The 22795-nt window shown below is 46.3% G+C and overlaps 1 protein-coding gene across 2 annotated transcripts in view; it reads right to left on the bottom strand.

Moving 5' to 3' along the window:
- ALDH18A1 (aldehyde dehydrogenase 18 family member A1) overlaps nucleotides 1-16288 on the bottom strand; it is a 34601-nt gene extending 18313 nt beyond the window's left edge. The window contains exons 1-8 of one of the 2 annotated variants that reach the window (XM_080910858.1): nucleotides 16211-16288; nucleotides 14046-14112; nucleotides 13477-13592; nucleotides 8505-8719; nucleotides 6606-6755; nucleotides 6416-6520; nucleotides 2603-2761; nucleotides 2176-2266 (exon numbers count right to left, since the gene is read on the bottom strand). In XM_080910858.1, coding sequence (XP_080766984.1) covers nucleotides 2176-2266; nucleotides 2603-2761; nucleotides 6416-6520; nucleotides 6606-6755; nucleotides 8505-8719; nucleotides 13477-13564 — 808 coding nt within the window. In that variant the 5' untranslated portion in view covers nucleotides 13565-13592; nucleotides 14046-14112; nucleotides 16211-16288. The remainder of the gene's footprint in view (nucleotides 1-2175; nucleotides 2267-2602; nucleotides 2762-6415; nucleotides 6521-6605; nucleotides 6756-8504; nucleotides 8720-13476; nucleotides 13593-14045; nucleotides 14113-16210) is intronic. The other variant, XM_080910859.1, reaches the window with a different exon arrangement.
- Nucleotides 16289-22795: the final 6507 nt, after the last annotated feature.

Raw genomic sequence — 22795 nt, 5'->3', positions numbered from 1 at the left:
GCTGGCTTCATCTCCGTGGAACACAGCCTGTACGCAACTGAACATGAGAACACTATGGTGAGGTGAGATGTTATACGTATACGACATGAGGCTTAAAAAAAATCCTCAGTTTCACTTTGAAAGGTAAGAGACACTGGAAGGAGAAATGCAAAGGGGAGGAGGGGTCTGAGAAAGTGAGAAAATGTTGTCACATCAGGACCAGAGGGAGACACACATTGAGGAGATGCTGCCCATGGCTGGGAACTGCTTACAGGACATTTTGGGTGGTAATGCTGTTTTGTTTTATGTGTTTATATACATGAGTGTGTGTGTGTGTGTGTGTGTGTGTGTGTGATCTCTCAGTTACCATTCACCTTTATTTACTTTCTAAAGACAGAGTAGAGTGCACTGGCCTGAAACTTATGCCAAGTGGGCTAGGCTGATTAGCACCAAGCTCCTCAGCCCACAGATTACAAGCCTACCCCACCAGGCTTTTCTTTTCTTTCTATTTTCAGTGTCTGTTTTGTAGGTCAAACTCAGGTCCTCATGCTTGCAAAGCAAGTGCTCTGCCCACTGAGCCACCGCCCCAGCCATTTTTGGTTTTAAATCACTGCTTTTCCTACAGGGGATGCCCACCTCATTCCAGATCTTTGAGGCACTCCTGCTCCATGTAAAACCTCTCTGGGGATTGAGGGAATCAGTGTGGGATGCTAACACATGAGCAGCAGTAAATGCCCAACCTACAGGCCCAGCCAGTGCCCCACAGCTCCAGGACCCCTGGTGACAGGCATGGAATGAACTAAGGGGATGTTTAGTTTCAGGCAAGCGTGCAGGAAAGGCTGTCCCACTGGGAGACATTTCCGGAGGCCCTCCCAGCACTCTGTAACTGTCTGCTCCTCTTTCCTTGGTCTTCCAAGCCCACCGTCAGGAGCTTTAACATGATACTGCTCTAAGATTTAACACTTGATGGAAAGGTGCTTCTTCACATGATGGAATGAAGACCAATTCTGACGAGCTGTCCTCTGGACTCAGCACACACCCCGCCCCCACATAAACAAATGAATACGTGTTTTAAGGGAAAGGAATAAAAACCCCTCATTAAGACAGTCACAGCACGGACTGGAGAGATGGCTCAGAGGTTAAGAGCACTGGCTACTATTCTAAAGGTCCTGAGTTCAATTCCCAGCCACCACATGGTGGCTTACAACCATCTGTAATGGGATCTGATGCCCTCTTCTGGTGTGTCTGAAGAGTGATACTCAAATAAAAAAATAATAAATCTTAAGAAACAAAAGACAGCTACAACACAGAAAAACACAGTTAACAAGTAGGTATTGTCAAGGGTCAGACAAACTCTGTGGGTGGTAACACCAAATAGCACAGCAGCCGTGGGCAAACATGGTGGTTTTAAGTAGCAGGTTACCACATGGATCAACACATCTTCTCTCCTCCCCACTCACTTCTCTCCCTTCACTGTAGAGTTGGGGAGTGGCTCTAGGGTTCCACTCTTGCTAGGTAAACATTCTCTCATGAAGCACAACAATCATATTCTTAGGTGGAAAAAACCAAAACCAAACCCACTCATACAAAAGTGGGCTCCCAGCAGCACTGGTATTAACCAACTGATGACTGAATAAACACATGTGGGATGTCCAGAGTCGGGTATTATTTGGCAATAAAAGGAAACAGCATTGGTGCACACTCTAATGCAGATGAGGCCTGAACACATTATACCATGTGAGCGAAGCCAGTTACCAAGGACCACAGAGTTTGACTCCATTCATATAAAACCTCTAATAAGGAAACCCACAGAGACAGAAAGCAGATTTGAACACAAGAAGCAGTGGCTACTAACAGGGGTGAGGTTTCTTGTCCTGAGGAACATATTGTTTAAGGAGATCTTGTACACGTGCACGAATACTCCAGAGATCACTGAATTGAAAACTTTAGGTGAATTACATGGTGTGTGAATATTCCCTCCAAGCTGTTTGGAAAACCGAGAAAGAAGAAACAAAACCGCAGAAGTATCTAAAACCATCCTCTGTGCAGTCAAGCTGCATTTTCCCAGAAGTGCCCACCCGAGTCCCAGAAAAGCTTCCGCTCACATGGCTCAGGAACTGTCCACAGTGGAAGACAATCAGAAGAAAACCCTGCATGCTCACACGTGCGAAGAAAAGGGAAAGGCGCTGTGTGTACCTTCCACATCTGACAGGACAATCAGGAGGTCGGTTTTCATCTCCACGGCCAGACGGGCAGCGAGGCTGTCGTTATCCTTAACGCTGATCACCTACGATGCAGGAAAAGCGGTGGGTGAGCAGCTACTCGACCCAAAAAAAAAAAAAAAAAGTTCCCAGCAGCACCCAGGTAGACCCTGGCAGACAACCCCCCCCATACAAAACATGCAAATGAGAACGAGCTCAGGCCCCACTGCTTGCACAACACAACGGCTTCCTTCCTGACAGGCATGCTGAGACCTCCAAGCCACGCTCACAGCATCATCACAGCCACGGGGGAGCGCCTCACCCGCTGAACTCAGGCCAGACATCCAGTGTTAGTACATGCAGCACAGCATGTGGTGGTTAGTGTCTCCAGCATGCTCAACTCTTAGGAATACTTTACCCACATTTACCCCCTGAAGATCACTGTTGGGTTCAGCTGGGGGGACAACAGCATCGTTTGTGTTGACAATGGGGACGATGTTCATCCGGAGCAGCTCGTGGAGCGTGCCGTTGAGATTTCTGCGCTTCTGCTCGTCGTGGAAATCCAAGTTGGTCACCAAAATCTACAGAGGTTAAACAGAAGATGCAGCCGGGGAGAAAATGATCAGCTTCCTAGGAACGGCACAAAAAGGTGCTGAGCACCGGAGAGCCGAGCTTTGGACTTCTAGAATAAAATACACCTGTGGAGACCGGTCCAGTTCCTTGTTTTATTTCCACCTTTTAAAATGAAAACATTTAATTTTTTGGCAGTGCGCAAACCTGGGGTCTGACATATTAGCCGTGTATGCTTCCGGTGAACTGCAATTTCTAACGTGCTTAGGCAATTGTTTGAGAGACCCTTGAAAGAATTACAGTTGTCTGGAAGATTTATTTACTGATGCTAAAATGTCATCTGGATGTGAAATTGGGAAAGGGATGCATCTACTTTAGAGGGACAGTAGGGGGATCCGTGACTTGCCGTTACTTTAAGAACTATCTTTGTACTCTAGCCTGACTGAGGCGCTGACCACAGCAGGCACTTAGGTGCTAGGTGAGTGGGTGAACGAGAGGTTTACCTGTCTGCCAGAGTGTATTAGACAAACGGGAACAGGGCTAGGCTGTCCCTCATGTTGCTCCGACGCAGAGCACTGCTGGAGTTAAGAATACTACGTCTGTGGGAATAGGGAGCTGGTCTCCAGGTTGGTAGAAAGACGGGCTGGACAGAGCTTAGGGGAGAGAAACAGAAGAAGGCGCTCATGGACGGAGAGCAGAGGTGGGAGCTGTCAACGGGTCTGCTTTCATTCAAGAGCTAGAGTGTTAGGCAGACGGTGACAGGAGACCCAAGTGAATGAGAATGACAGCAAGGAACTAAAAGATAGCAAACTCTGAAGTCAACAGAGTACAAAAATGTTTTCTTGCAGCCCCTGATGTAGGGAAGGTGGGAGGAAGGCGCTATAACACCCAGCGGTTGAGGCCGCACAGGGTCTGACTAGGAGGCCTGAGAGCCCTGCGACCAGCAGACACTTCACTGCCCCGTGAAGTGGGCAGTGTGACGAGGGAAGGAATCCTCTACTCTCATGTTTTCCTGAGTCCTTCTAAAACACAAACTCTCCCCTCACACTCCCTCACCCAACACACACACCCCAGCTACGGGAATAGAGAATGGCCACGCCGATGGTGGAACGGGGTGTGGCACACGCGTGTGCGGAAACATGAATCCTTTCTAGAAAGCTTTAGTTCGGCAGGCACCAGGCGGGGGGTCCAGGCTGAAGCTGTTTCTGGCAAGCCCGTGTGAGACTTGCAGATATAAGCACGAAGATGCAGAATGGGGCGGGGAGGGCTGAGAGGGAGGTCTAAAGGTCCAGGGAAACACCTGTCACCACGACAGCTTCACAAACAAGGGCTGCTGTGGCCCTGGCTGGGACAGTAGGGACAGGGGGCCCCACAGGCGGGGAAGCTGGTGCTGGAGCAAAGGTAACTGGCTGAGACGACAAATCAGACAGGTTTCTATGGAGGAAACACGAGCTGCTGCGCTTGGGTAAGTCTTTAACCCGGGGCCCACATGGTGAAGTCTCAAGCTCACTGATAAGGGTCTTCTACACAGGGTTCCTGGAGAAAATAAGGAACCACGGGAGAAAGAGCAAAGAGCACATGATAAGCCCCATGTGGGAGAGGGGCCAGAAGGGAAGAGGCCCCGGGACTGGAGCTTCTTGGGAACAGGATGAATAGAGCTTTTACCTCAGTGCAAACAGTGGCAGCGACTTCTAATGGAACAGTCGCCACCAACGAAGCAAAATGGAACCTGTCCAGAAGCATCAACATTGAGAGAAATACATAAATAAGACATGACAAATGTGTGGTGCCCGGACTGAAGCATCTGTACCTGGCTCCTGGTACCGAACAACTAACCCTGCAGAGAAGAGGAAGCAGATGGTACCCATGAGGGCCATGACATGTCTGCCGTGCTCACACTAACTCAGTGGGTCTCAGCCTTTCTAATGCTGTGGCCCTTTCATACAGCTAGCTCCTCATGCTGTGGAGCTAAAATTATTTTCGTTGCTACTTTATAACCATAACTTTGCTACTGTTATAAATTGTAAGGACAATGTGTTTTGGAGACAGAGGTTAGGCGGGGTGTGTGTATGTGACCCACTGCACTAACTGAAAACTAAATTTGAGATTACAGTCACAGGCGGTGTGTGTGTGTGTGTGTGTGTGTGTGTGTGTGTGTGTGTGTGTTGACCCACTGCACTAACTGAAAACTAAATCTGAGATTACAGTCACAGGCGGTGTGTGTGTGTGTGTGTGTGTGTGTGTGTGTTGACCCACTGCACTAACTGAAAACTAAATCTGAGATTACAGTCACAGGCGGTGGGTGTGTGTGTGTGTGTGTGTGTGTGTGTGTGTGTGTGTGTGTGTGTGTCTTGACCCACTGCACTAACTGAAAACTAAATCTGAGATTACAGTCACAGGGAAGAGCTCCGGTTTTCTCTTTCAGGACACTTGAGAACCCCAGAGGATGACAGAGAACCAGAAAAAGCAACAGGAAATAAAGACCCAGAACCTGAGTCATGCTGGGATATAGCTGTGTAGGCCTTTAATCCCAGCACTTGGAAAGCAGAGGCAGATGGATCTCTGTGAGTTTGAGGCCAGCCTGGTCTACAGAGTGAGTTCCAGGTCAGCCTGGCCTACAATAGAGAAATGCTGTCTTCCAAAACAAAACAAGAAACAAACAAAACTTCCTCAAAACCTGAGGTATCCCCTGTATAAAACAAAAGCCACATAACTACCAGGGTCAGAGGTACCAGAAAAGTTGGTAAATAACTTCGGGCTTTTAACCAGCTGTACGACTGCAAGTTAGATGTTCTTATTGACTGATCGGCTGTCCAGGCGATTAAAATCACAATTAAAAAAAAAAAAAAAAAAAAAAAGCAACCAAACATTTAGGTGACATGAAACAGTGTAGAAAGAAGGTGACAGTCCGAGGTGAGCACTCAACAGTAAGTCCCAGGAGGACTGGGACCTCAGCAGCCTTGTGCACCACAGAACCCCGATGCCGGGCAGACCGTTTTGTGTATCACCAGTGCCCAATAAATACGGGGTGAATGTAAAACAGGCCACCCGCTAGCACTCCTTCTTTCCTGCCAACACCCAGCATGTATTTACTAAAAGGGCAACCAGCTGCACAGAGAGGCACGTGACCAGAAGTCAAATAGAGCATCGAACTTGTTCAACACGTGCACTGACAGCAGGCTCTAGAACAGCAGTTCTCAACCTGTGGGTCGTGACCCCCACATGGGTCACTTCTCAGATACCCTGCGTATCTGATCTCTATGTGACGATTCACAGAGGTAACCGAACTACAGATATGATGTAGCAAGGAACTAATTCTGTGGCTGGGGGTCACCAGAGCACGAGAAAGTATATTTAAAGGTTGCAACATTAGGGAGGTTGAAAACCACTGACCTAAGAGTTACTGCTGTAGTTAACTCTTGGCTTTGAGATATATTCTATACCAGAAGCTATCTTAAATACTTCGCAGATATTTTCTCCTCGAACCTTTCCTAAAAACCTTCTGAAGTAGGCACCAATGTTACTTTCGCCTTTCAGACGAGGAAGCCCGGGCAGAGACTTAAAGGCTGCACGCCGACACCGGCTGCAGAGTCTTGCTTGTAGACTTCTTACCCTACAAGAACCACCCTCATCCGTCCCACATCCCCGGGAAGGCCCGTTCTCACCTGGGCGGCACAGATGCTGTACTGTGTAAACATGGCCTCGTACAGGGCCATCAGCCCACTCTGTCCAGCTGCTGCGCAGGCTCGGGCCTCTAAGACTGGGATTGCCTGCAATACACCAATCGGATACCGTGGGGTTGGGAAGGAGGGGCAACCTGAGGACTCCATGTCACGGCCGGGAGGCAGCGCTCACCATCTCCTTCAGATGGTTCTGTCCTGAGTGCAGGGCTTGCCGTACGCTCTGAGACAGGAGGATCTCATGGCGCAGGCGCTGCTTGCCGAAGGCGACGGCTCCACTGGTCACCAGCATCATCTCTCGGCCCTGGTTCTGCAGCACCGAGACCTAGCAAGGAGAAGGGGAGATGCACAGTCATGGTGCCACGCTCTCTTTCTCACAGGAGACCCAAGTCGGGCAGATGTGAGCGGATTCAGATACTTCTCTAGAGGGCAGTGCCCAGCTGGCTCTGGAAGAACTGCCTGGACTGTCTGGCAGAAGTGTTTTTGTCTAGCATGGCCTCAAATGTCTGTCTAACAGGTGACAGGAAGAAATGAGATGTTTTAGGTGATTCTAGCATGTGGCCAGCCTTGGAATCATAGGACTTGATATCGCCCATCTAATGCAGATGGCACCCTGGGGAGAACGGCGATCTGACAGCAGTCAATTCTGTTGACTGCTAGTCTCTAACACGGAGATCCACTTCTGCCTCCCTAATGCTGGGATTAATGCCCCACTGCCTGGCTCAAACCAGACAGTCCTTATCTTAGAAAAATACAGTCTTGGGCTGGACAGACTGCTCAGTGGTTAAGGGTACATATTGCTCTTGCAGAGGACCTTAGTTCAGTTCCCAGCACCTACCATGGGTGTTTCACAACCACCCACAGAGTTCTGGCTCCAGAGTTAGCCAATGCCTCCACAGGCTCCTGTATGCATGCGGACATACCCACACTCAGACATACACAGAGAATTAAATAAAACAAATCCTTAAAAAAAAAAAAGATGTACTGGTCATTTGGAACTTTTTGAAAATGTGATTCACCTCTACACCTCCGCCATGGTTTAACATCAATCCCCGACCGCGTATACCATGTGGCCATCTGAGGAGCAACCATTAAAACCAGGGAGCATGCATGTATGCATTTGCCAAATCATGAGCACCCAAAACATTTGAATGGCGCCCTTCATATTAAATAGCCAGTGCTCACGCTTACACCCAGTTTGTTTGTTTGTTTGTTTTCGCTTGTTCAGACGGCAGTGCAAGTTAAGCCCATACATCATAAGCAGTTAGAATGTCTTTAGAGTCTTTTAATCCACACATTTTCCTTCGTTTTGTATTTTTCTGCCCAGCTGAGCTCCTTTCTCTTTCATGGTTTCCCAGCCCTCATTTTTCTCACTGTGCCCACATAAAGTAATGGAGGCTTTTGTTGGGGTGTGTATGTCAAGAATTTTCTCCAGGTTGTAAGCATGATGCCTGGTTCTCTTCCTATGGAGTTGAAAACAATTGTTGATTATCACTGAGATTCACTATTTCATTAGGGCTTGCAACATACTGATATTCTAACTCAGGTCAAACCCCGGAGGTCAAATCCAGGGCCGAAGAGCTATATCCCTAACCCCATTGACGGGTGTCTAAAAGTGTTATTATAAACTTGTGCATTTAAACATAATTTTATTTCCCTGGAGCAGTTGACTTACTCATGTTTGAAAAGTTTCAATCTAGAGTCAATGGGCAGCACTTGATGTTGCCTTCTGAATTCACCTAAAATGACCGGGTGTCTCGGATGAGACTGTAAGGCCCGGCCGGACCTAACCGCTAGAGCCTCTCTCTCAGCAGAAGGCAAGCAGGTGACTAGAGGTCTTTCTCCCAGGTTCTCCCAGGTTTCTCCTCTGATCTGAATTTTTCATCTCTTTTGAGGTTGGAGCCCCACCTTCTCTGATGACCCACTTGGCTTCCCGGCCTCCCCTGATGGTCCCATCACTGTTCCCAAGCTCACCTCCTCCTCCGCCCACCTGCTCTCACACACATTATTAACCAGTTTGGCATCAACTTGGAGACTCTTTTCGTGTAGCAGGATTTTCTGCCTTGGCAATTACCTGTTCAACGATCGATGCTAGGCGGCCCAGCGCCAGGCCACACTCATCTCCTCTGGTCACCACGGCACTGCCAAGTTTCACTACAATTCTCTTGGCGTGCTTCAGCTCACTTCGGTGGGCAAAGGGCTTGCCATGGGCACGGCTGAGGGGTACAGTGATAAAGGGGATGTTGCTCCAAGAACGAACATGTCTAACGGCTGAAGGCTGGACACAATCTGTATGGCCAAAAGTCACAGGCAAAATAAATAAATAAATAATACAAAACAAAACAGAAAAACTAGAGAGACATAATATAACTTTACAATGAAAAGGTTTATATACAACAGTAGCCAGCTTGGCTACCCAAAATAGCTGAGCTATTTTTACACTGTATCTCTAGCTCTTAAATATAACTCCTTTGTTTTTGTTTTTTGAGTCAAGGTCTCACTATGTAACCAAGGCTAGACTCAAACTCACAATCCCCCTGCCTCAGTCCCCCAATGCTAGGATTGAAGGCACAAACAAACCTTAGAAAGACTATCTTTTACAATAGTACTAAACAGTCCTTTCCTTCTCTGGTCTATAGCTACTCTTTTAAGTATGTTTCAGGTTGTAGAAGATACTCTGGTTTCTTTACAATGGGCTTGCAGTGTAGCACCTGGCACAGAGATGTTCACTGAGGCACCATTCCCGGCAGGGGAGCTGTAGAACCCTTCCTAGATCCACAGGTCTACTGCCTCTTCCTCCAAGGGACATCTCAGGGACTAAAACACTGGTGTCTTTTTCATTGGAGCTACCTGCTTTCTCTAGGCTAATCAATATAGCTGCCTTACCTCAGTCTTTAGGGTATTATTCTAAATAACAGAAGTACCTGTGTTTAATTTAAAGTTGTATACCTGATGTTTCGCTTATGTGGCCTGCCAGGGAGAAGGGTGGTGGAAGACTTACAGGCTTGGGGGTCAGAGCCCTGAGCTCCACCCAAGTATCAAGAGTCCCTTTGGCAGCTGTCTGGATCGGGCTTACTGGTTATTTATTGCACGGCCTTTCTTGTCTGGGGAGAATGGGTGTGACTGCCTGATAGGGTTCCTCAGGGGCACAGATAGAAATTAAAATGTCAGCCCATGTGGTGAAATGGCAGAAACCAATCAGAAGCCAGCAGCTGGGCTAGCATGAAGAGGGCTTGTGATCCACATTGTCTCTATCAGCAGAGGAGGATGGTCTGACTTACAGCCAGGCAGTCAAGGGTCCTTCTGCTTGCAGGGAACTGGGTCACAGCAGATTAGGGTTGATAAGGTTCAAACAGAGGTCATGACTATCAGTACAGTTTCAAGCAGATAAGAAATTAGTTTGATAGGGGCATTCAAGGTAAATTTCCAGGGATTGAGGGTTTAGGAGTTTCCTGCTGAACAAAACCATTTTATTTTCCCCGTCCTGAATGACCCTACCACTCTTTTCTTGAGTTAGGGTCTCATGTAGCCCAGGCTAACCTCAAATTTGCCAGGTCGCTGGAGCTGGCTGTGAATTCCTGCTCTTCCTGCTTCTGCATTTTGAGTGTTGGGAATATAAGAGGATGCCACCATACCTGGCTTCTTGGGATAGTTTTTAAATGTATTTTATAGTTTATTTTACACTTTAAGTTTTATACTGGGTACTATTATGACTGGACCTTAAATCCTGTCAATGGTCACAAGGTCCACACCTTGGTTACCAGCATACAGAGCTACGGAGGGTGATGCAAACTCTAGGAGAGGGGCCTACTATGACCCTTGTCCCTCTTCTGGCTGCCACAAAGTAAGCAATCTTTTCTGTCCTGCACTTCTGAGTGAGGCACTGTCTTACCATGGGCCAAAGGGGGGGAAAAATCCTCACCCTGCCCACCACTGCAGTGCCCTGCACCAAAGTGACCATGCACCGAAGCATCTGAAACCATGAGCTCATTTCAAGTTTATTTTTTCTCAAGTTCTTTGTCACAGTGACAAAAAGCAGAGCAGTACATGGTCAAATAAATGAATGAATGAATGAATGAATGAATGAATAAATAAATAAATAAATAATAAAAAGCCTTAGTTAACTAGAAAAACCAAAAGCAGTGGGAGCAAAGGAATACACATACACGCTGTCACTCAGGCTTCCGTAGTTCACCCTCCGTTTCTAAGAAGTCCTTACCGTCGGGGCATGAGAAAACCTGTTTCCTCAGAGAAAGTTCACAAGGCAGTGAGAAGCACACATGTGCGCTCATATGGTGAGGAGTGTGTTTGAGGGGTATCTATGTAGCACCTGTGGTGAGGGGGGTGACAGAGCTGTCCAAATTCACAGTGTGCTGTGGATTGGACACCAAAGCATGCAAAGCCCTTCACAGGTTCTCCTCTGAGTCTGAGGCTGCCTCGGAGGCTTCAGGAAGGAACCTTCATATGGTGTCCCTCTCCCTGGCCTTTCACTGTTTTCTTTTCTGAATACCTAGTGAAGTGGTTTGAATGGAAAGCCCCTATAGGCTACCGTATCTGAATAGTTGGCCTCCAAGGGGTTTGGGGGAGGGAGGTCCTGGAACCTTTGGGAGGTGCAGCCCTGCTGGAGGAAAGCTTAGAGCCTCACCCTACTCCCGGTCTACCCTCTCTGCTTCCTGTGTGTGGATAAAATGAAATAAACCAGCTTCCTGCTGCTACCAGCAAACCACGCTTTCTTCACTAGTGTGGACTCGAGACTTCTGGAAACATAAGCCAAAACAGACCCTGCTTTCCTAAGAGTCGATTTGGTCCTGGTATCTTTATTCTTATTTATTTATTTTTAAAGATTTATTTATTTTATTAAATAAATACACTGTAGCTGTTTTAGACACACCAGAAGAGGGCAGCAGATCTTATTATAGATGGTTGTGAGCCACCATGTGGTTGCTGGGAATTGAACTCAGGACCCCTAGAAGAGCAGTCAGTGGTCTTAACCGCTGAGCCATCTCTTCAGCCCTGGTCTTGGTGTCTTATCACAGCAGCAGTGGCAGCAAAGGAATGCATGCTGTCACTCGGGCTTCCATAGTTCTTGTCTGCTCTTTGGCTTCCCGTGCCCTGTCAACCCAGGACTCTGGGACCCAAAAGTGAGAAAAGTCACAAGTGCCTCTTTTTAAAAATGTGGATTAAAGAATATCAACAATGAAAATACTGAATAGCTGGGCCAGGTGATGCACATCAGCAACCTTAGTACTGAGGGTTGTGAGTTCAAGGCCAGCCTGGGCCACACAGCAAGCCTGAGACCAGCCTAGACTACTCAGTGAGATCCCTCCTGCCAGTAAATGAATATTTAATACACAGTGGAACTTCTCTTACTAGTCACATGCACCATGTGACCACCCTGTATAGACTTCCTCAGGCATACTGTCACAGCAACAAGAACTACAGACTTCTTATGGGTAAGATGATGAATTATACTTCAGCTATTATTCCTGTTTGATACCTAAGGAAACCCAGGCCAGGAAAGAACAGTAATTTACCAATGTTACCAGAATGCAAAAGCTGATCACAGTACTTTGCAGCTTTTCCCATTAAAGGTGGAACACGTGATTGAGGTTGGGAGACCACCTGGAACTCAGACGAACGAGTAACCCAACAGGAAACCCTGACCACAGCAATCCAAGTCAGCATCCACAACAACAGACATATGACTCAGGCCCAAATGCCAACCCAAGAACAGCATCCCTGATGGACAGTTGTTTTTAGTCACAAAGCTATGTCATTTGTGAGCATAGTTTTCAAACCCACTGAGCTGGCCGAAGACCTCAGGTTTCCCGTGTGTATACCCTTTTGCCTATGAGGGGAACAGAGACTTCCTGACAGCCATAAGAAGGTGAGAAGGTTTAGATTTGGTATAAACTGGGGAGATAGCCAGCTCAAGATTCCAGTCTTTCAGTACATGATGCCAGAACACTGAGTCTGGGTGGATGCTTATAATCTCAGCATAGCACAATTTCAACACTTTGCTTGCCAGCTAACATGTCCTAAAGGGTCAGTTCAATGTGCATGTCAGTCAGCACACTACTGCCTGTACCTCCTGTTTCTTCATGCACATAGCTCTCAACTCATGCAGGCACACATGGGTACCGACAAATAAAAGTTAAAAAAGAAAAAAACTTTAATGAAAAAAATCCCAAAAAACAACAACAACAAAAAAAAAACCCCTAAATACAGTCCTGGTAAAACTATCATATGGTCCAGCCACTGCAAGTCTGGCATTCTTGGGCATTTTCCTCAGAAAAATGAAAACTAAGTTCATATAAAACTCCTGTGTATGAATGTTCAAAGTGGCTTCCTCTACACATGCTCCAGGGACCTAAGCACCGATGTCCTTACTGACACTGGTTATTCTGGCTATAGCACATCTGTACCAGTTTACAATATTTCACTCTCCCTATTAACTACGAAGATCAGGGGCTGGGGAATCATGCTGGATTAATGGGAAGAGAAACAAACAAAGAAAGAATAGAACAAAGCAACTCAGAAAATCTGTCCCACACCAGATGAGTCCATTTACATAGCATTCTTTGAACGGAAAAAAAATTAAACAGAAAGGAGATTAGAGGTAGCCAAGGGTTAGGGATAAGGGACAGGAGACAGTGATAACAAAGAAACACAAAGGTCTGGTGGTGTCTTCTCTGTTTTCATGCTAGTATCTTGCTGGAAACATTGTTTGCCACTGGAGTAAAGGATCTAAGGGATCTCTCACTATCCTAAGTGTAACAACTCTAAATTAAATACTTAATTGCAGCCAAAAGAAAGGGAGAAAGAAAGCAAGAAAGAAAAAAAAAGGTCAAACTAACTTGTACATATTTTAGGAGGAATGATTATTTAAAAAACCCATATATTATTGACAAAAACAAATATTTGCCCACCAGCAGGGCAGCTTTCCTATATACTTCTGCCAACCTACATTCCCCTGCCCCTTTAAAACCTGGCCAGCAGCACCCTTTGACCATCAAACTTCTCACATATGCATCAGCAGTACATACGAGATCTGGGCAGAGCAATGGACCGGACCCACGGCAGAAGGCGTTGGCTGAAGGGCTGGAACCCAGAGTGGTGCACGTGTCTCAACATGTTGAGATGTGGTCACAAATCCAAACACCTGTGGGAAGAATTTTATTAATGAGAAGTCATAAAAAAACACTAGCTAACTTATTATATGCCCCTCCACTTCTTAGAGCAAAACCGTGACCCTCTTGGTTTAAACTTTACGAAATTAGAAATTACTTCCTCAGCGTTACTAAAGAACTGCTTTTTACTTTTTCCACCAAACAGTAATTAGATACAATGGATATTTTGAATGATAACATATTTTTAAGATGCCATGTTTATGGGCTAGAGAGGTGGTTCAGACGTTAAGAGCACTGGCTGATCTTCCAGAGGTCTTGAGTTCAACTCCCAGCAACCACATGGTGGCTCACAACCATCTATAATGAGATCTAGTACCCTCTTCTGGCTTGCAGGTATACATGCAGGCAGAAAATTGTATACATAATAAATAAATCTAAAAAAAAACCAATGTTTATATATTGGTATTAAATCCTTGTTATATTACCTGCTCTGCTAAGACTGGTGGATACAGTTCGAATCCTTTGTGTGTAGGTGTTGATGGTCCGGGGTAACTGCAAATGTGGAGGTCAGAGGTCAGTTCAGGTGTCTTATTCTCTCTCTGTCCACTGTATTTCTTGGGATCAAGTCTCTCACTGAACCTGGAGCTTGCAGTTTGGGTTGGACTGGCTGGTCAGTGAGCTTGTACCTGCTTGTTTCCTTCCCCCAGCTCTAGGGTTACAGAGGCAAACCACCACACCAGATTTTACATGGGTGCTAGAGATCTGACCTTAGGTCTGCCCTCTGTCACAGCAAGCACCTTACCCACTGAACCATCCCCCAAATCTCCTTTACAGTGTGCCTCAAAAAAAAAAAAAAAAAAAAAAAACCAGCATTGAAGCTCCATAGCAAAGAAAAAGCAAGAAATGGAAGATACCATCTGCAATTATTCTGCACAAAGTCGCAGAAAAGGAGAGAGGAAGGGACAGGAGAGCCCTGTAATAGAGCATACGGCAACAAGTTGATAACAGGACCTGGTGAGTGACGGCTTTGCTGGCCTCGGTTTCTCCATAACATTGAAGTGGGTTGCAGGGCCCGTGGTCTTCGTTCACACTTACATAAATCCCTTCAGTAATGGCCACTAAACAATTATTTACACACATTCCGCAGAGCACCCGTACAAAGCCAACAGTGACAAAATTCTAGCTGTGCCCACTTTGTATCTTCCCGGGAGCTCTAGTCTTCCAAGTCGGACATAGTCCTCCGGGTGAGCTGGTTCACGTGTCATTGCTGCTCTCCAGGTGGGCTCTAAGCTCCCTTTTGGAGTATAGTACACAGGATGGGGACCCACACAACTTTAGATTTGATAGACTTAGGTGTTGGCTCTGTCCCTGCCAGGGGAACTCAATTTCCTCATCTGTAGATGAGGGGTAATAACAGTTGACAAGGCCTGAGATCACCGTGGGAGTCACAAACAGCAACACACAGAAAGCGCCTGTGTGTACAGATAAGGTTAGTCTGCCTCCCTCCTCTGTCTTTTAAAAGTCACTGACATGTCAACCTTTTCACTTCTTATTTCCTTCACTGACACAAAGGTCAGAAGAGCCAACGATGGCACACACCTGTCATCCTGGCATTTGGGGGAGGTAGAAACAACAGGATCAGAAGCCCAAGGCTGTTCTCAGCACACAGCCAGTTCTAGGCCAGCCTGAGCTGCAAAAGACCGTCTCAGAAAAGATTCTGATCTGATCACATGCATATTTCTTGACTGTTTAGCCCTCTCCAGTCTGAGCACAGCAAGCTCTTGAATGTTTGGGATCCACTGAGGTACGAGGTCTTACACAGTACCACTTGTCTCTGTCCCAGGGAGGCAAGATCTTATATTGCAAAGGATTGTTCAACCTTTGAGTTTACTGTGACCGCAAAAACCAGACAAGTGGTGCAAAAGCCCAAAGGAGACTTTGTGGAGACTGTGATGGAGAGAGAAGTTCTTGCATTTTTAACTCAGAACAGCTTTCAAGTGACTATACACATCTACTGAATTCTTATCTCACTTTAGAGAAGTGAACTTCAGTCTCAACAAATTACCCAGAAAACCACATGCAGAGTTCATGGTTCACTACTTAACAAAAAGACAAAAGCCCGAAGATAAATGTTACTGCTTCAGAGGGTGGGGGAATAATGCTGGGGTAAGGCGTGCAGGGTGAAGAGTCTGAGCGCACCCTTACAGTATCAGGAGATAATTATCACACACGGGGGGCTCCGGAAGTAACCCTGGCTGCAGGGAGGACCACCTATGCTTAGGCTCCATATGTCAGCTCGCGAGCCACAGAGAACTGCAGACTCAGGCCCTGGGGGTGCGCCCGCGGCTGGTTACACACCAGGTGGATGGCTCCTCGCAGCACAAGAGCACTGGAAGAGGGTTGCGGGCATGAGTGGGGAAGAGGCTGCAGGGTTCTCTAGCCTTCGCCTGGTCGCATACCCACAAGATCTCCAGAGATCCCAGGGCCTCCAATGCCCTGCACCGGGAGCTGTGCTTGAGCATCTCAAAGCACCTGGGCGCCCCGCGCCGCCACAGGCTCCCGTGTCCACGCCCCTCCGGACCCGCGGCTGCGCCCGGCATCTACCCCGCTCCACACGCGTACCCCTGCCCAGTGCTGCCCGACCACCTACCTGCTAGCCGCCGACCCCAGTCCGGCCCACTCTCCGCGGCGTCCGCCCTCTCCACCGCCTTTTCTTCCGTCTACGTCCCGGCTCTGTGGTGTTGCGTCAGCTGCGTTAGGCTGAACCCCTGTAGCGCCGCTGACGTTGGGCGACTGGTTGGACCCGCGCTACGCCACGGCAACGGCGCAGGCGCTTCTGAGAATCGCGCCCACGCTCCACGTGGCGATCCCCCCCCCCATCCCCAGGCTCCCCGCCCGCAGACTACAGGGGCGGGGCTCCGCTCCAGACAGCTTCCCACAAAGGTAGAGGAGAGCTCAGGGTCCCAGTTGCTGATGGATGTCATAAAGCATGTTTGACAGTCGATCGTCTATATGTCAGACTCATTTTAGAAACAGACTGCATCAACTACGATAGTCCCCCTCAAAAAAAAAAAAAAAAAAAAAAAAAAAAAAAAAAAAAAAAAAACAAAGCCAAAACCAAAAGCTAGCTATTGAAAAAAAAATTGGCATCATGATAAAACAAGTTGGCACCCAGTTAACTGAAAACAACACACACGTGTTTTCAGCAAAGGCGGGGGAAAGAATACTGCATTTTAAAACGGTATGTCTAATCTCTGATTATTAATAATAATCACTGATTATTCCAAAGCTGGATGTGTAACGAGCACAGACCGTCTCCTCCCGGGCTGGCTGTATCTCCTCCCATAGCACCAGGCACACAGGCCATTGTCTAGAGAAGGTCAGCTGTGGTTGGAAGTTGGTGCTTTTGTAGTCCTGACAACGCTGCGAGCCTATTCATTAATTTTCTCATTCACTAAAGGGAACTTATCGTTACTTCTCAGTCCGTGATGCAGGGGGGTGGGGGTGGGGAAGGCCTAGAAGGAGGTTTCAGCTCATGGATGATGGGTTTGCAGAAGAGAAAATCTGGCTGGGAGCCCACCATGCAAAGGGTGTTCTATGCTATGCTAAAACATTTTGAATCTTTTGGGCCACTAAATCAGCGAACCCAAACTTTTAAAGCCCTGGAATGATATGATCAGGTTTTTGTGTCAGAATCAGGACAGGGGTGTAGAAACTGGAAGGACGGTTAGCCTATGGCAAAGCTGCACGGAAGAAATGATAAGCGAACAAAAGGCTCCAACAGGGGGCGTCGGAGCAAAACGGAAGGAGCGCTCACAGCACTCTTTGCTAAGGTGAGTACGAGGAAGAGGGGTTCTTTGAAACGAAATGGTGCTGCAGTATGAGATCCAGGAAGTGGATGGTGCTTTGGAGCCAGTTACAGTTCGGGCACGTTGAGGGTGGGGAGGCGGGGCATTCAAAAGAAAACAGCAGGAGCTGACTAGTTCTGGTACCTGGGCTTCTCAAAGGGGGGTGGGGGTCCTGTATGTAACTAAACTAAGGGACTGGGATGTAATTAGACTAAGGGACTGGAACTCTCTAAGTTAGAAGGCGATTCTGGTTCTTCAGTTCTCCCACATATCACCTTATTGTGATTGCTTGTCTACCTTCCCTCCTAGGAAACAAGCCTGTGGAGAGCAGGAAAGCATATTCTAGGAGTATGAGATACTTCGTAAGTATTTGAGGAGTGAATAAATATTTCTTTAGTTTTAAAACATTTTAGACTCCTCAAAAAGTTAATTGGAATTGATCACTGGTGCTGAAAAAGAAATAAATAAAAGAAATTGGACTGTTAACAACATCTGTGTTAAGCTGCTCCTCCTTGAAAGCCATGCCTTCAACTCCAGCATCCCACAGGCAGAGGTCAGAGGCTAGACCCTAACCAGCCTGGGCTTCCTACATAGTGAGTCCCAGTTCAGCCTGGGCTCGGCACGGGCATACTATCTAACAATGAAAGAAGCAAGCCTGAAACTCCTTAACATCCTACTGTTTTTATTTTTATTCTAGTCTTCTTATTGTTGGTTTGCCACTAATGGTCTGCTTTGCCAGTAGAGAGACGGGAGTGTGTTGGATGAGTGGGAATAAGGGAACACCCAGTTCTAGGCACATAACCCGCTTGTCTTTCTCTGAAAATCGAGGAATTTAGCCATGGTATCTTTCTCACATTCACAACGACTGTTCTTTTTGCTGACTGGGGTGGGAGAGGGGGGATTTAATTTGTTCTAGCAAATGGGAATATGGCTGAACATGACCAGGAAGTCATGAAGGAAGTAGGACATTTAGAACTGTCTTTCACTCTGTATAAGCCCTAGCTTCCCTGGAACTTGCTGCTCTTCACTGATTGGTTGAGTGACTTGGGAGGGGCGGGGCATGCCACAGCCCTCAAGGAAGTCAGAATTAGGAAGTTGGTTCTTTGCCTCTAGCATGTGGGTTCTTGGAATTGAACTGGATCGTCCGACTTGGCATCAAGTACCTTTCCCTACTCAGCCATCCTACTGGCCCTGGAACTTGCTGTGTAGACCAGGTTGACGTAGCTTCCGAAATGCTTCCATTACAGATATATGCAGTCACCACTGCCACGCAGAACTATGTCTTCAGGTGCCAGACTTAATTTTGTTCTTTTCTTTCAGGGAAGGTTGGGGGTGGGGGAAGGTCTGATTCTGAAGCTCATGCTGGTCTTGAACTCGGGCTGAAATTAGGAGCATGGGCCACCACACTGACTTTAAAATAGTTTCGAGTTGTTGAATATGCAGAGCGGATATCCAACCAACAAATCGATTTACTGGGGTGGGGGTGGGGCGTGTGTGATTGAGTCTTCAAGGGCAGTAGGGAAATTCAGGTCTCCCAAGAGACGAGAACAAGAAACTGGAAAATTAGGAACCAATACTACCCCGACTGAGTCTCTTCCTTACACATCCCTCACCCTGCCCCCCTCCCCCACTTTCTCTGAAAATAGTGCTTCTGAAACGAAATGTGAGAGTTGTGAAGATTTTGGCAGTCATAAGTAGTGGAAAGTTGCTAAACACACAGACGATCAAACGTTAGTTTGAAATTGAACAACTGAGGTGCTTCTGGCAGTGCTCCCTGTATGTCGTATGAGACTGCAGCTACCTTAGTTCCAGCACACATGTATACTGAATATCATAAATGGCATCACATCAGACAACACCATGAACGATGCCCCAACTCAGATTCCAGACCACTGCATGCTATGATCTACAGTGTTTGACTGTGGATCTGCCATTCTCAGATGTAAGTATTGGATTAACAAGTCTTTCAACTGTATGACGTTAGAATTTTTGGTTTTAAAGACATGATGGAAAATGGTCTTCCTGGCTCCACAGCAGTCTCGTCGTTAGTGCCATTCCTGACGGATGATTGTGATAATAAAGAGGAAATCCTTCTGCTTCCTGGATTATAGGTACATATGACCACATCCATCTAAAACACTTTTCTTTCTTTAATTGCTTATTATGAAAGTCTTAAAGCCCCTGCTTCCCAGTGTTTTCCACAGGTGAACCACTCCTCAGATGCAGGACTCACTCAGTATTTTAATCTTAAAGAACCCCAGCAGATCACAAAGTGACAGGCATGTGGGAATCATTCTAGACAGGCCTGGGATGTTGAATAAACAAACCTGTCAACAGAAGTGGGGGATTTACTCATGGAGCACAACGTTCCTGTGCAGAATAAACTCAGGCTCTTTTCAGAGAGTAAACACCAAATTTCTTCAAAATATGGTATTTTTTTTATTATAAAACCAGATATCATTTTTAAAAAAACTACATTTTAACGTCTAGTCTTTTAAGTTTTGTCTTCCATTCATGCATATATGAACATTTTTATTTTGCAGTTTGTTTTTCTCACTTAAAAATAGATCATGAAGCAGCTGGAGAGATAGCTCAGTGTGTAAGAACACTTGCTGTTCTACCAGAGGACCCAAGTCCAGTTCCCAGCACCCATGTTAGACGCTCACATCTACCCAGCTCCAAAAGCCCTCTGGCCTCTGCTGGAACCTACACTCATGTATGCATACATGTGCGCACGCGCACACACACACACGCACGCGCACGCACACATACACAACTATTTAAATAGGTCATAAAGTCTATTGCAATAAAGGCAAGTCCACATACTTTTTAATGTTCATACAAGTTTCCACCTATACATGTACCATAATTTAACTAGTTCATTACTGTTGAACTATTTTGCCTGATAACTGGAATTATTGGGTTAGAGTTTCAAAGCAGGGGCTTTTATTTTTTATTTTATTTTTTGAGGAGGAAGCAAGGTTTCACATAGCATCAGGCTCACTTTGAGCTCATGACCCTCCTGCCTCCCCCTCCTGAATTCTGGGATTATAGGCATGTACCACCATCACCAGCTTAACTGGGCTCTTTCTCTGTTGCTGAGAATGGCCTTGAAATCACTGTGCAGCCCAGTTGCCAGTCTCCTGCTTCAACTTCCTGAGTGCTAGGATTAAAGACACAAAACATATCTATTTTCTGGACATATTTAAGCGTTTTATACACATTTCTCCAACCTGCAGCAGGCGGGCAGGGATTCCTTTTTTACTTTATCCAAATTGTACAACTCTTTGTAAAACTTGTTCCTTAAATTGAGTATGTTTGTTAAATGCCTTCCTCATGCAGCAGTCATACTAAGGACTGCGTTGGTTTGCATGCAGAGAAGCTTCAGAAACGAACCTAATATGTACTGGGCTTTCCGGTGAGCATAAGGATCATTGTGAAGTTCTATTACACAGAGCAAGGCACCCTGGAAGGTCCCTGTGTCAACAGAATTACCCTATGACCTGGCAACTTCACTCAGATGTATATACCTAAGAAAAGTAAAAAATATGTGTCCACACTTAAGTTTATACAAATATCTGTAACTGTCAGAGAGAGTAACCTAAATGTCATTGTCTAACAAATGGATCAAATGTGGTAGATCCCTGAATGGACTACTTAGCCATAAAGAAACAACGTATTGATACAAATTACACGTTTAGATGAACTTTAAAAACACACAAAGTGAACAGAAGCCAGACACAAATGGTAACAGGATGGAAACCCAGAAATCCAGAATAAGCAATCTACAGAAGAACAAAAGGAGACTCGTGATCACCAAGGACAACTGAGAGGGAAGAGGCTGCTGATGGGCAGCTTTTCTTTCTCAGGGTAAGGACAGAGGTGGAGTCGGTGGTGATCGCTGCAACTATACTGACTTGTACAATATTCATTTTTGGTATATGTATTCAGTGTATGTACATGTAAGAGGGAACATGTCTACATATGAATGTGTACATGTGTCTATGCCTGAGGCTAACCCAGCATCTCCTTCATCACTTCTTCATTCACTGAGCCAGAGTCTCTCAATGGAGCCTGAAGCTGTTTTGATTGACTAGTAGAGCTAGCCTGATTAGTCCAGGGATTTGTTTCTGCCTCACAGGGATTTTAGGTAGGCTACCATGTTCACCAGGCTTTTTTTTTTTTTTTCTTCTTCTTTTATACTGAATTCTGGGAATCTACACAGCTGTCCTATTCTTGCATGGCAAACATTTTACCAATGAAACCATTTCCCCAGTGCTGAATTGTGTGCATTATCAAAGGCTGTCTAGATTTAGGGGCTGGAGAGGTGGCTCAGTGGCTTATGAGCACTTGTTCTTATAGAGGACCTAGGTCCAATTCCCAGCTCCCAATAATGGTTCACAAAGATGGACATGTAAGCAAAAAACTCAAACTAAATACATCTGAAAGAAAATTGCATTTTAGACAGAAAGTTTAAAGACAGAAGTTTCATAGCTTCAGTGGGAGTAAGTGTCTACACAAAGGAGAAGAGAGGAAGAGGGACAGACTCTGGAAAGAACTTGTAGTTGGCTCCAAGTGGACTGGGTGTCAGCTGGCCTACAACTTAAAAGACATTGTCACATAGGGTTATTAACCCTTAAGACCAAACTTTAAGGCCTTATGTCTTCTAATACCTAGTGGCCGGAGTGACTGGGACTGGGAGCCCAGGCTGTTTACTAGGTACCATCTGTGTAATGGAATCTGTTGAGAACTATGCTGCCGACTTCCCATGATCCTGACTGCCCTGTGCAGGAGCTCTGGGCTTGGTAGTCACTGACGTAAGAACTTTCCCTTTTCAGAGACACTGGCTACTTGCTAAGGACTCTGGAATGGAACAAAATGATAAAGCAGTTGGAGATGGAATATATCATCAGCATTTTCTTCTGCTCCTGAGGCAGGATCGTGACTGTTTTCATTAAAAGACAATTTGGGAGCTGGGTGGTGGCGGTACATGCTTTTAATCCCAGTACTCGAGAGGTAGAGGCAAGCAGATCTCCATGAGTTCAAGTCAGCCTGGTCTACAAATCAAGTTCCAGGACAGCCAGGGCTATCCAGAGAAACCCTGTCTCAAAAACCAAAACCAAACTAGCCAAACGAAAACAATTTGGGTTTCAGAGCATTAATAACCTCCAACCTTTTCTGCCTGGCTTTCGAATTCCCACAAAGCAAGCGTCCATCACTGCTTAATCCCCTCAGTATTTTCCCTGTGATCACTGTAATCCATGGGAATACCTGGGCCTTGCCTCGGGTTGTCCCAGGATCTCAGGTCCCTTCCCCCTCCATTCACTTTCCCAGGCCAGCAGATTTCTGACGTATGTGCCAACCTGACTATAAAGCTCACCCATCAA

Source organism: Micromys minutus, assembly GCF_963924665.1.
Source record: "Micromys minutus genome assembly, chromosome: 2".
Taxonomy (NCBI): domain Eukaryota; kingdom Metazoa; phylum Chordata; class Mammalia; order Rodentia; family Muridae; genus Micromys; species Micromys minutus.
Note: the sequence above shows the minus strand (reverse complement) of the source record. Positions and strands in the feature narration are given on the sequence as shown.